We start from the raw sequence: 14,035 nt of genomic DNA, 5'->3' as shown, positions 1-14,035 counted from the left end.
ATTAGAAGGTATGTGCTATTTATTGAAGGAAAACAGTGTGACAGAAATCTCCTGGAAGAACCAGTTCCTATGTACCATGTGTGTAAGTATTGAAGTTAGGTAATGCACAGCTTCAGGGTGAAAGTGGCATTCAAAGTTTTCAATTTCTCAATGTATATGACATTTTCTATCTGCTAAGGGGATTTTTTTTAATTTTCTTGCCACTAACCAGAGTCTCAGAAAGCAAAGATTAAGGTACTGCGTTTCCAGCATCGGTGCACATGTTAAGATTTTATTTAACTTTTACAATTAGGTCAGTGTAAAATGAACCAGTTATACTAGGTCAATCATATTCGATATGTTGTTGCATTAGTATCGCTACATCACAATTTCATATCTGTTTTACGCATATGCCCCTCAGTAAATGGCCCATTGACTTTCATCAAACTTCTTTTTAAGGTTTTAATGTTAAGTATTCTGATTAGGTCAGTTCAACATGAACTACTTAAGTTAGGTCAACGGTTTATAGTGTATAGTAGCATAAGCTTTTCTACGTTGCATATTTATGCATATGCTCCTGCAGTCAATGCAAAAATTGAATGACATCAAAAATGTGGGACAGACAAGGCTTATTTCTGTGATAACAGTTTATTGTAATCTTCACTCTATGTCAGTTCAAGCCGATTTTTGATTTAATCATAATTTTCTTCAGTCATTCATTATTGAGGCAGAGTTGTCTTTCTTTTTATTTTTTATGCGTTTCTCAGTTTATAAAAACCAAACATCAGTACTTACAATTGATATGCACGATCAAAGGGAATTTTGTAATTCCTCCCGAGAAATTCAATTGTAATTCTGCCATTTTTGTTGCTAAGTGTTGATTCTTGACAAAACACTGATAATTGTATATTTTAATCTCTAAGTTGACAAAAATGTAATTTCTCACGAATTAGAATTATAAAGTAGGAATGAGAATCTTCAGAAGAATTCTTGACACCAACTAAGGCGGTAAATCTTTGTTTTCGTCAAACTACCAACAACCTAAAATCATCTTGGTAACAAAGTAATGGCCAATTTGACAATGTAAACATTATGATTTGGATTTAAAATCTCATTGAATTTGAACTATTTGCATTTTACGGAGAAGCCGTTTTGTGATATGAACGAGCAAATTATTTAACACATTTTAAATATTGGTAGGTGTCAATAAGACAGTACACCAATTTTTATTTCAAATTTGAATGATATGTTATGTATGTGATACCAAGTATGGATACAATAATGACACTTTTTGAACTATGTTTGATTTCACATAAATCGTAAGTGTAAAATTTATCATGAGTTAGATAGTCATCATAGGAAATAATATTGTAACCTCTTGCAACTATTTTTTCATTCACAACTTTTTATGAAAAATGATAACTGGTATCTGATTTTTTTTACCTTGAATTTACCTCCAAATACAGGCTGTTTCCCAAGCAAAATAATCTCAAATCATGTAATATTTAAAAAATCACAGTTAGCCCCAGCTTTTTTGTTTCCCAATTGGTCTATTGTCTTCCCAAATCCAATAGGAGGGGACACTTTTATAGTAACAGAATCACTGGGTAAATACAATGATTTTTTTTTTTTTTAGTACGAGGAAGCTCAGTTCCAGTTGTCTTGTATACAGAAGACCATGAAGTGTTACTAACTGACCAACACTTTAACACACTATTACACTACCTTGGTTTCCACACACCACAGGATGTAGATATGATATTTCCCAGAATTCCAAGTTTCTGGACATCAGAGCAGCTAATTAAACAGGCAGAAAAGTTAGGCCCTATCAGCAAAGGTAAGATGTTCTCTATAAACTTGCCTTAGATTGTCAGAATTTTTACAGATTTTCCTTCAGGTACATGTAGGATTGGTTTGAATTATTTATTTTTTTGAAATTGTAACTTAATTTTTTTTGTTGAAATCTAATGATATGCTTCAGTTAAGGCCTACAGTGTAACCTGTCTGAACTGAACCACTTTTGAAATTTAAGTAGCACTCCAGCTAAGAATCATGCAAAATGTGATTCATGGGTTAAAAGCCTACATATTTTTATTTTTGACATTTTGTTTGAATCGCCATAGTAAATAGAAATAAACATTTAATTTTTCATGTAGCCTGTGTTCGTTGGAGATTAAAATTATATACAATGCATTGTATACTTCAAAATTAAACTTGCCTTAATTAAAATCTAGGCAGCCCTTAGGTTTCTGCATGTTGAATTATAAAATATTTTTTTATCCTTTGGGCAAGTCTAATTTTACTTTTTGCCGGAATGTCCCAGGCTATGGGACAGCATTTAAGTAGCACTCCAGTTAAGAATCATGCAAAATGTGATACATGGTTGGAAAGCCTACATATTTTTATTTTTGATATCTTGTTTAAAATGCTTTAGTAAACAGAAATTAACATTTGGTTTTTCATATAACCCGTGTTCATAGGAGATAAAAATTGTATAGAATGCACTGTTGAATTCAAAAGTAAGGGAAATAACTGTAAATGACACTCAAATACAATAGAATCTATTGGATTTTCAATGTTGATTATCTCTTAAGAGCAGGCAGATTTGAATGAATAATTACACATTTCGTAATATAGACCCACAAAACAACTTAATTACAAAAATAAAAATATGTAGCCTTTTTTGGGGTGTATCACATTTTTCAGATTTTGCATGATTCTTACAAAGACAGCTACTTAAAATTAGATCACTTAAGACAAGTGTCATGTTTAACAAGGTTCAAAATGCATTTTAATCGATAGAAAAGGTTTTTAAATAGTGTCTGGTTTAGTCAGGTTTTCAAGTTTTTTAGGGTTCAGTTTAGATAGGTTTCACCTTTCAAGTAAAGTGTTAAAATTTGTTGATAGTATAAATATAATGTACCAAATACATTCTGACATTTTTCTCATTCTTTAGTCTTTCTTTTCACAGCAATCTTACTATGAAATTGGTTTATGTATCAAAGTATTAAAGCTCATTCTCATAATACTTCAAAATTTGTTTTCAGATATTCTCAAGTTTGACCCAACCTCAGTGAAATATGAAGATGAACACTTCAGCTTTATCAAATCGAAAGAAGATTTAAAGCTAAAAGATTTTAAAGAAACTTCACAGAAGTATGTTACATCAGTTTCAGTTGTAGAAATGTTAAATTCACAGGCATTGCAATCACTGTGCCTCTGATGTTTTTTTTTATTAATAATTATACTGTTCTGCCCTTGAAGTGGTCTTTGTGTATCGTATAATCAGTTTCTTTATTTCTGTTTTAACCTTTGACCTGAAATGATTTTTAGGTGTGTTTAATTGTGTAATATTTTTCCACAGTGGCCAGGTATAAAAAGGGGGAGGGTTTTGATTATGCCAAAGTACATTAAACCTGCCACATTTTTTGGCCTGTCCCAAATAGGAATTTCTAGCCACTGTATGTATTGTTGTCTTCACTTTTAGCTTACCTTTTATGTTGATGGATTATAGGGGGGGACTATTTCACTGTACCTTTATAAAATGTTGTTTTGGGGACAGCTACAGCCTGCCCAGTGGTGTGAGGGTTTCTCATCATTTTTTGAATACCGATGGATGACCTTTTACTGACATTTTTCATCTCAATGGGCTTGTTGTCTCTTTGACATATTCATTATATCCATTCTTGTTATATGAAACAAAAGAGACTTAAAGAAAATATTGGCATGTTTTTTTCTGTGATGATTGTCTTTTATACCTTTGCCTGAACCAACCCTGATTTTTTTACACACAAAAATATTTCAGTATTTCTGTCATTGAAAAAGTCTTATTTATTGTGGCATTAATTCAGTATGGAATTTCTTCATGACACGAAATTACAAAAAGAAAACAAACTAACAAACTCTGCTTCTGACTTTACAGATAGTCAGAAATTTTTTGTCTACATGTACTTCAAAGTGCCTTCAATCTTCGGCAAGCTAGGTTTTTCAGTATTTCAATGATATTGTTCTCCTCAAAACATGGACCAGATATTAGTCTTGAATTCCAATCAGTTCCAGTGATAAATTGATTATCAATAAATTGAGTAACACTATCAGAAACATGGCTGATTTGTATCCAAATAAATATTGCATCATTGGCTGCTGTTTAGAAACTGCAAACAGGTGCTCTTGCATCACACAAACTTGCTGCAGCGGTATTATACTGCACTCTGGACAGCTCTTTTTTATACTAGAAAAGAAGTTTCTTTTTTTTTTTTTGTTATATTAAGTTGAATTTGTTTTTCAGTCACACTGCCTCAAGGAATGGTGAAAACAATGTATACTGGCTGAAACAGATTCAAAACTATAATGATTCTCAACAACTTTCGGCAAAGTAATATGATATTGGTTGTAAGGTATGTGTAAGAGGTAGAATAATGGGGAAAGCATTTTAAGTAGCACTCCAGCTAAGAATCATGCAAAATGTGATTCATGGGTAAAAAGCCTACATATTTTCATTTTTGATATTTTATTTGAAATGTCATAGTAAACAGAAATTAACATGTGGTTTTTCATATAACCTGTGCTCTTAGGAGATAAAAATTATATAGAATGCCCTGTAGATTTCAAACTGTAAATGGCACTCAAATACAATAGAATCAACTGGATTTTCAATGTGGATTATCTCCTAAGAGCAGGCAGATTTGAATGAATAATTACACATTTCCTAGTATAGACCCATAAAACAACTTAATTACAAAAATAAAAATATGTAGCCTTTTTGGGGGTGTATCGCAATTTTTAGATTTTGCATGATTCTTACTAAGACAGCTACTTAATTTTTGATTCCATAGGCCTACGTGTATTTTTTCACTGTCATTCTTGGCTGTACATCAGGCAGTATTATTTATCTGGATTTCAGGGTCCACTCAAAACGACTCTGTTACACTAGGGACACACAACTTTAGGTATTGGGGTACATAGAGTGATTCATTTTTCTGCTAATCTCTAAACCCAAGATAATGTCCAAATGTCTTTCAAGACACCAAAATAATCCTTAAATCAATAACTATTGTAACAAGGAAATGACATGATACGGGAATTAATAATGATTGATATGAGTTAGATTTGTAGGATTAATGTAAGATATTTATACCAAAAAAAAGTCTTAACCAAGAAGTGGTTCACTAAAGTCGTTATTGTCATTTTTTTGTTTTCCACAATTAAATGACTTTTATATTTAACAATTTATAGAAATTGAGCCATTTTTTTTTTCTTATATTTTACATTTAAATGGGCACCCCATCATTTTGAGTAACTTTGAAAACAAAAATTCATTAGAATATTAAAACTTTTTACACTGAGAAAATTAATCACTATTACAGTTGTTGGTACACCAAGTTAATTTTATGTCTATTTTATAGTGTTTTTCATTGTTTTTTTTATAAAATAACATGATTTCAATTTATGAAATACTCCTTTAGTCTGTTATTGAATTTTCTTCTTTTTATTTCAGAATGAATGGCACATTATATGTTCCTGATAATGATATAATAAGCTATGGCTATAGACTGTGGACAATTGCTATAGACTGTCTATATGCTCTACGGGTTGTGCAATGATCTCACTTTTGTTTTTTTTTTTTAATTATCTCTCTTTACTCTATGGGATATTGATGTAATGATCTGAAGTTTCTGCTGTGTGTCTGTAATGGAGATTCAATGTAGTATATTGAAGATCCAAGACCTATATTGAAGAAATTTGATAAGTCCTAAGGCAGGAATAGAGTGTTTTAGACCTCAGACACTGCATTTGGACCACTGAGTAAAGAAGTAAGTGCAGGTAGAAGGTCAAGAGTACATTTGGACACATATAGGACTAAAAAAAATACCATATTGTTTTGTTCAATGTTAACTTCACAGATAGTTATTCATCAACCAGTTTCACTGTTTAGGTTTTCTTATTCTTAAGTAGCAGTCTTTTTAAGAATCATGCAAATTCTGTAAAATGTGATACACCTAAAAAAGGCTACATGTTTTTGATGAAATGTATAATTATTCATTCCAATCTGTTTGCGCATAGGAGGTAATCCACATGGAAAATCCAATAGTTTCTATTGTATTTTAGTGTCATTTACAGAGTTATATCCCTTGATTTTTAATTTTTATGCTGTACATTCTATATAATTTTTATCTCCTATGAACAAAGGTTATATGAAAAACCAAATTACCTTCTCTTTACTATGATGTTTTAAACAAAATATAAAAAATAAAATTATGTACATGTAGGCCTTCCAACCATGAATCACATTTTGCATAATTTTTTTTTTGCATAGGTTTTTTTTTCTTTTTTAGCTCAACTGGCCAAAGGCCATGTGAGCTATTGCCATCACTTGGCATCCGTCGTCGTCTGTCGTCATTGTTAACAATTATACAAAACTCTTCTCCTCTGAAACTACTTGACTGATTAGAAATAACTTGGTATAAATGTTCCTTGGGGTATCCTGCATAGAACTGTTGTGGGGATTTTTGATTCGTTGAAAAACATGGCCACCGTTACTAAAAATAGAACATAGGGGGTCAGAAAGTAGTTTTTCACATATATTTCCAAAACCGTTAGGTTTTGCTAAATTTTGATAGGGTAAAAGTGTTCAGCATGATGAGATCTATCTCTGGTTTAATTTTGGTTTTAATCCATTATGCCATGTTGGAGTTACTGCCCTTCTTCAACGAGTTTTGCTATTTTTAATGTTATTTCTTTCAAAAATCTTCTCCTCTGACACTACTTGACCAATTGAAACCAAATTTGTTTTGAATGTTCCTTAGGATAGCCTGCATAGAACTGTTATGAGGATTTTTGATTCGTCGAAAAACATGGTCGCTGTTACTAGAAATAGAACATAAGGGTCAGACAGCAGATTTTTGCAAATATCTCCATAAACCATGAAATTTAGCTAAATTCTGACAGGGTAAAAGTGTTCAGCATGATGAGATCTATAACTGGTCAAATTTTGGTTTTAATCCATTAAGCCATGTTGGATATATTGCCCTTTTTCAATGATTTTTGCTATTTTAAATGTTATTTCTTTCAAAAATCTTCTCCTCTGACACTACTTGACCAATTGAAATTAAACTTGAAATGAATGTTCCTTGGGGTATCCTACATAGAACTGATGTGGGGATTTTTGATTCGTCGAAAAACATGACAGCCATTACTTAAAATAGAATATAGGGGTCAGACAAATTTTTGCATATATCTCCAAAACGGTTAGGTTTAGCTAAATTCTGACAAAGTAAAAGTGTTTAGCATGATGAGATCTATTTCTTGTCAAATTTTGGTTTTAATCTATTAAGCCATGTTGGAGTTATTGTCCTTTTTCAAAATTTTTTGCTAATTTTAATGATTTCTTTTTAAAAATCTTCTCCTCTGATACTTCATAACCAATTGAAACTAAACTTGGTATGAATGTTCCTTGGGGTATCCTGCAAAGAACTGATGTGGGGATTTTAGATTTGTCAAAAAGCATGGCCACCATCACTAAAAATAGAACATAGCGGTCAGACAGAACTTTTTTCGCATATATCTCCAAAACCATTAGGTTTAGGCAAATTCTTTCAGTAGCTGAAATGATCCTTATTAGGACTACAAAAGTCTTCAGGGATAAAAGTTGTCACATGACTCCTTATAAGAGTTATTGCCCATAAATTGGGAAAAATGATTTTTTTTTAAACAGTTTTCAGTCAATATTTTGAAAACTATGATAGATTAAAAGAAACTTTCAATTGTTGATAAGCTCTACCAAAGACTTCTTCAGTCAAAATTGTTGGACAACTTCTTGTTAAATTTATTGCCTTTGAAAGGCAAAATTCAACCAGGTGGGCGATTCAGGCTCCTGAGAGCCTCTTGTTCTTTTTTGATGGGCTGGAAAAGATACATTGATAATGAAATATTTGTCGTTAAGTAAAGATGTTTATTGAACTGAAAAAGAAGTTAGAATATGCCTAGTTTTATTTGTTTATTAATGTTTGCCAAAACACTGCCTTAAAAAGGATAGTTAAGTACCATTCTGTGTAAAAATCAGGAAAGGGTGGCACATCAAAACTGGGAGCCTCTTGTTCTTTTTTGATAGACTGGAAAAGATACATTGATAATGAAATATTTGTCATTAAGTAAAGATGTTAATTGAACTGAAAAAGAAGTTAGAATATGCCTAGTTTTATTTGTTTATTAATGTTTACCAAAACACTGCCTTAAAAAAGGATAGTTAAGTACCATTCTGTGTAAGAATCAGGAAAGGGTGGCACATCAAAACTCTGAACTGGGTCTCTTTTGCCTGAAATGTATCCAGTACATCTAGAAAACTACTGAAAAGCTATTTATATTACTCCTGAAGCATCTGCAATGTAAATATTATTTTAACAGCTTATATAAGGAAAAAGTGCTGGAAAATATTTTTGCCATTTTTCAATAGTGCATTTTAACTAAATTTGGCCTATCATTATCTTAAAATGGCAAAGTTTACAAACACTTTTCTTGTTATTTCTGGGTGTTACGAGGTAAAATTACTTTGATAATGTGATCAAATCTCTCTGTTTCTTTTCTTTATATGCATCACCTTATCCTTATTTTGCCTGATTCTTAGACAGAGAAGTACTTAAAAATTTCAGACTTGTACATGTTATAACCAATTGGTATATTTTTTTGATGTTTTAAAGAATTTTTTTTCTGACAAAGTCATAATTTAATTGTAAGATATTGGTTACATTTTAATATTTTAGGAGAAATATCATGTCCATTGTTTGCTAAAATAAACAGCTTTGACTGGTATTGTATGTATTTTCTGGAACCACTATTTCAATCATTTTTACTGTAGCTTGGAGTATTATTTTCAATGTGTTAATACCTAATTTTTTTGTTGATCGTACATATGTATAATACCATGTGTTATTTTAGGAGACTTATAGTATGATCCTTGTACCAAAACAAAAAAACAAAAATAATCCAGCTAAATTACATAAAGATACAAAACACTATCAGTCCCTTTAAGAATCAGGCAGTGGGTGAAACATAATTTGAAAAAAAAAACCATCATTTTGATTGTGTGATTTGGCTATTTGCGCCATCAGAATCAAGGAAAAAAGACAATATTTTCTTGGTGCATTGAGTTATAACTTATAATTTCATTGAAATGCACTGAAATGAACATTTCAAGGGTAGATAACACTGTCAAAAACCTATTTTTCTAACATTCTTTTAAAAAATTTCTGAGCGAAGCCAGTGATGCAGAGATCAAATAATGGTCTTATCAAATAGAGAAAGTATTCTTGAGTGATATTACATTGTCAGATCTGTGGGGTTTTGACATGCATGTTTCTGATTTTTGCCATTTTGCCTGATTCTTAAATTACAGACACTTACACTTAAAAAATTAAAAACAAAACAAAAGCATATGTATTATCTTTACTTAATCATGAAACAGTTTCCATTGTACATGTATGTAAGATATTTGATATTTATCTGTTTCAATGCTGCTTCAGCTTACCAAATTTCATGAACATTGTAATTCCAAAGATAACATAGCATGTATCTTTGAGCCCATTTGGTCAGTGTCAGTGTTGTCACTTATTTTGAAAAAACCCTTGCTATGTAATTCAAGTGTGCAAATGTATATGTCTATTGTTATTTTTGTTCATTCACATGATCTACCTACATTTTCATTTTTTTTCCCAGATTTTTTTCCCTATCCCCATACAGGGAGAAATGAAGCTAAATTCATATATATATATATATTTTTTTTTATTTTTTATTATTTTTTTTTTTTTTGAGACAGGATATTTATTTTTGTATAAAGCTTGTCATCAGTAGCTTTAGTTTTAGATTTTATAAATTTGCTTTTATATAGCAGATTTTAGAGTTCTTTTAATTATGTTTGATCCACACAGCATGCTATATTTTATGTTGCAAAACTGTTAGGTGTTAGAAATTAGAGTCAGATTGTCTGTATAAAGCAATACGCCAATATCCTTTATATGACTTAGACCTTTCAGGTTTTTGCTTTGCTCTACCTTTAAATATGTGTCAAATGCAGGTACCGAACATTGTTCATGAAAAAAATCACTGTTGACATGATAAAAATGTACTTAAAATTACAACAATCATTTCATTGATTGTAACTATTTTAAGTCCATAACTGTCTCCACATGAACATGATTTTGTGAATATTTTTAACTTAACAAAACTATGAATTTGTATAAATTGGTTAAAAAAATAAACACCTTGTAAGAACAGTATTATCAGTTCAGAAATTATTGTAATGGTTATACTATTGCAAACAAATGCAAGTAGATCATGATAATATACTCTTAAATTTATCATAAAATTTTAGTTACTATGACAATTTTTTCATATTTTTCATATCATCTATTGTGTAACTATAAATGAATTGATCAGTTCACAGTTATATTCATCTACAGTACTTACTGAAAAACCAGGTTAACGATGTTTATTGTGTTTTAATGTGTAAAAATGATTTTAAATGACTGTTGATAATTGTATTATTTGTGGAAATTAATAATATATTGTTAAAAAAAAACTAGTATGAACTTTTTTTATCCATGCCTTCAGGTAACAGACCACCAATTCAACCAATGAGCATTTGGAACATGTGCAAAAATAGACCTACAATGTACACAGAAATTACTTCCTGTTCCCCATAGGCTCATTTTATTTACATAATTAAAACAGTTTCTGAAAGGAAAATCATTTCTGTACATTTTATAAGTGCATTTTTCTTCTTATGCTGTAAAGCCTAATCTCCATAATGATATACCCCTATCTTGTGGAAACAATGGGATTTCCCATACTATTTATAGACCCTTCACTTCCAGTGACCAGTTATGCACTGCAAGTCTGCTAACCCCACATGCCATTCTTAGGATTGTGAAATCATGCTGATATATAGTCCTCTGCTGGTTAAAGTTCAGGTAAAGTCTGAGAAGCCATTGAATGTGAAATTAGCATTTTCAAGGTACAACAAAATAATGGAATACTTAATAATTAAGTAAGACTTAACCTTAAAATGTGGATATTAAACTCAATAGTCAGCGTAACTTCGCCTTTTTGTGAAAAGTCTTAGTAGAGATGTGGAGACAATTCAGTCCTGATTTCTATTCCAAGTGACGAACTGAGTTTTGATCGACAATACTTGGTAAAACAGTTAGACATGTCTTTTTAATGTTAAAAAAAATAGCTGCTTTTAAATTCGCCAATCTTCAAATTCACAGACTTAAGTCGCACTTACGATCTGTCTACTGGCACGATTTGCAAAACTAAAGTGGGGTTCTCTTTAAAATAAACTTTTCGCATCTAACTCCTTTGCGTCTGTTCAATTGTTACATAGACGCCGTAACTCTTACTTCTCTATATATACATGTACGTGGTTCGTTTATATACCGTGTATCATCCATTTACCGTATTTGTTATAAAATATGAGATGAAGACATCATTAAAGACTCTAAATACCTTATGTTTATTGTCACAAAATTTCAGAATCCTTTGGTGTTACATGTCTGCCATTGTTAGGCTCATGCTGTTATGAAACATTTAAAATAATAAAATGTTAACTTATGTTCGAATTTAATTTTATCAAAATTATGCATAACGAAAGTGTGCTTCCCCCGAATCTGACCTTCGCAGAAGGGTAAAGTGTGCGACACAGAAAAGCGGATTTGCGATATGTTGGATTTCCTCATTGATAACATATTTGTCATATTTGGGGGAGCAATTTTTCAACAAGTCGGCATTCCAATGGGCACTAACTATGCTCCTCTCCTAGCCGATTTGCTTTTGACTAAATTTCTTCAGAATATGGGAAAGCATAAAAATATATATCCTGTAACTTCACATACAGATGTATTGACGATGTGTTGTCCATCAACAACCCTAGCTTCTTTTGATAAATGGTTACCTTCAATATATCCACAAGAGCTTGAAGTAAAGGAGACTACATCTGGAATTTGACAATAGTGGTCACCTCAGTATGAGGAAATGCGTCTCAAAAGGTCTCTTAATATTTTCCCCCTACAATTCCATCAAAGAGTACCCAAGTTCCCAATCGCACGTTCAGTCTGCAAACAATCTATTCCAGTAAAAATTATAATATAAAAAAAATACTGACTATTTCAAAGTAATCAAACCATGTGCCAACACAATAAATGATATATTTGACTACAACGATAAAAATTGCAAAACATGCAACATTCTAATAACAGACTGTTTCTTCACTTCTTCTCTTCCGAACAAATCCTTTCACACAAGAAGATGCAAACCGACAAACTTAATACATGGATTAGAATGCAAATTGTGCGGTCTAGTATATGACGTTGAAACACAACAACGATTAAACAAAACACCAAATTCCCGACAGTTTATCAACATTTCAACCAACAGTTCATTCAATTCTCTCTATGAAAGTTCGTATTCTTAAAAAAAAATACCATACAACGAACAGTCCTGTCCTAAGTAAAAACTAACGTAGGTAAAGAGGGGAATACTGGATACGCAGACTAGGTACTACAATGCTTTACTGGTGCAATGACAACATCAAAAGTATAGGAAACCTTTCAAGCCAATATAACAATAACATATTTGTGATGAATTTATTTGACAAAAATCCATGACGGATAAGGAGTCATGGTCATCGCCATTTTACGTCACCTAAGATGCATGATGTCTCCAAAGATGGTCTTCTTCCTTTCATACAAAATCCGCTTGGACTTCATCACATTCAAACTAAACTCTATATTCTATACCTCTCACTCTACTGCACTCCCTTTACAAAACAAGTCTTAACACTCCTGTCACTGAACCTACCTCATCATTATACAGACTTCTTACCGTCATTTTGGATGTTAGTTTCCACAGACTCTTTAAACCAGTTTGTGTAAAAGGTCAAGATGAAGAAAAACGATCATTTCTTCAACAAAGGTATAGATGCAATTAATTTGACTAACATCCTCTATCACAAAAACATCACCAACAAATTTCCCCCATATTTCAAGGACAAATTAATACCGAATATTTTATTTCCTAAGCTTCACCTTTTGCACCCAAAAATTTCCATTGTAAAAGGCTATTGCACAACCCCTAGGTTGAGGACTTTAAGGCTAAACCACCTGACTGTTCTTGCAAAAACTCTCCATTCAAATATGGTCCTTCCGGTCAAGTCGTTACGGGAGATTTAAGTATCATCGAAAACGACTCTCTACGGAAGGTCTTTCTAAAGTTCCGAAGTACTGTGAACCACGCTCCATAAATTGGAATTATAACTTTAAAGTTCTTATGGGTGCCGTGGAGGACTACGCAAGAAAATTGATAAAAACGAGTACAAAAAGACATTGATTCCTTGTCAGAGTGAGTATAAAGGCTGTGAGGTCTTTAATTTTGAAACGTATGAAAGTTTTAATGAGTGTCAAGGCTACATCAATTTTCAAAGACCCGGATATAGCAAAAACATTGTCTCCGATACATGACGAATATGTTGTCCTACCATCAGACAACCCAAAACAAAATTGTTTTTGTCTACAAAACGTGTTACATCCCATGTTTATTATCAGAGGTAGATGTAAAAAAAAACAATAGCAGTGATAAAACCTATAGTGCCACTACATTCTCCATAGTGATAGATAATGGAAAACCATAAATCTGGGCTATCCTATTTTGGTCTCTACCAAAGATGATTATTGTAATTTATCGTCTATGTACTGGATTCCTAAACTCCACAAGAATCCATACAAACAACGCTACATAGCTGGATCTGAAAAATGAACCACCAAACCTCTCCCAAAACTTCTAACTTCTATACTCACAGCTGTCAAAGAGTGTCTTCAGTCCTACCACGACACTTGTTACTCCCGTAGTGGTATTGATTCAATGTGGATCCAGAAAAAATCGAAAGATCTTCTGGAAACTCTCTATTCAAGATTATTGTCAGAATATAAACGCATTGAAACCTATGATTTTTCAACACATTATACTTCTATTCCCCATGATCAGTAAAAAATCCCGACTCAAAAAC

The 14,035-nt window shown here is 31.9% G+C and overlaps 1 protein-coding gene across 3 annotated transcripts in view; it reads left to right on the top strand.

Moving 5' to 3' along the window:
* Nucleotides 1-10,740, top strand: part of LOC148626096 (protein timeless-like) — a 69,550-nt gene extending 58,810 nt beyond the window's left edge. For all 3 annotated transcript variants that reach the window (XM_088569732.1, XM_088569734.1, XM_088569733.1), the window contains 5 exons: nucleotides 29-82; nucleotides 1,616-1,816; nucleotides 3,027-3,135; nucleotides 4,268-4,376; nucleotides 5,477-10,740. In XM_088569732.1, coding sequence (XP_088425858.1) covers nucleotides 29-82; nucleotides 1,616-1,816; nucleotides 3,027-3,135; nucleotides 4,268-4,358 — 455 coding nt within the window. In that variant the 3' untranslated portion in view covers nucleotides 4,359-4,376; nucleotides 5,477-10,740. The remainder of the gene's footprint in view (nucleotides 1-28; nucleotides 83-1,615; nucleotides 1,817-3,026; nucleotides 3,136-4,267; nucleotides 4,377-5,476) is intronic.
* Nucleotides 10,741-14,035: the final 3,295 nt, after the last annotated feature.

Source organism: Perna viridis, chromosome 2 (assembly GCF_037379345.1).
Source record: "Perna viridis isolate PV_CMFRI_1.1 ecotype Kerala chromosome 2, ASM3737934v1, whole genome shotgun sequence".
NCBI classification, from domain to species: Eukaryota; Metazoa; Mollusca; class Bivalvia; order Mytilida; family Mytilidae; genus Perna; species Perna viridis.
This window is presented reverse-complemented; position numbering and strand designations above follow the sequence as displayed.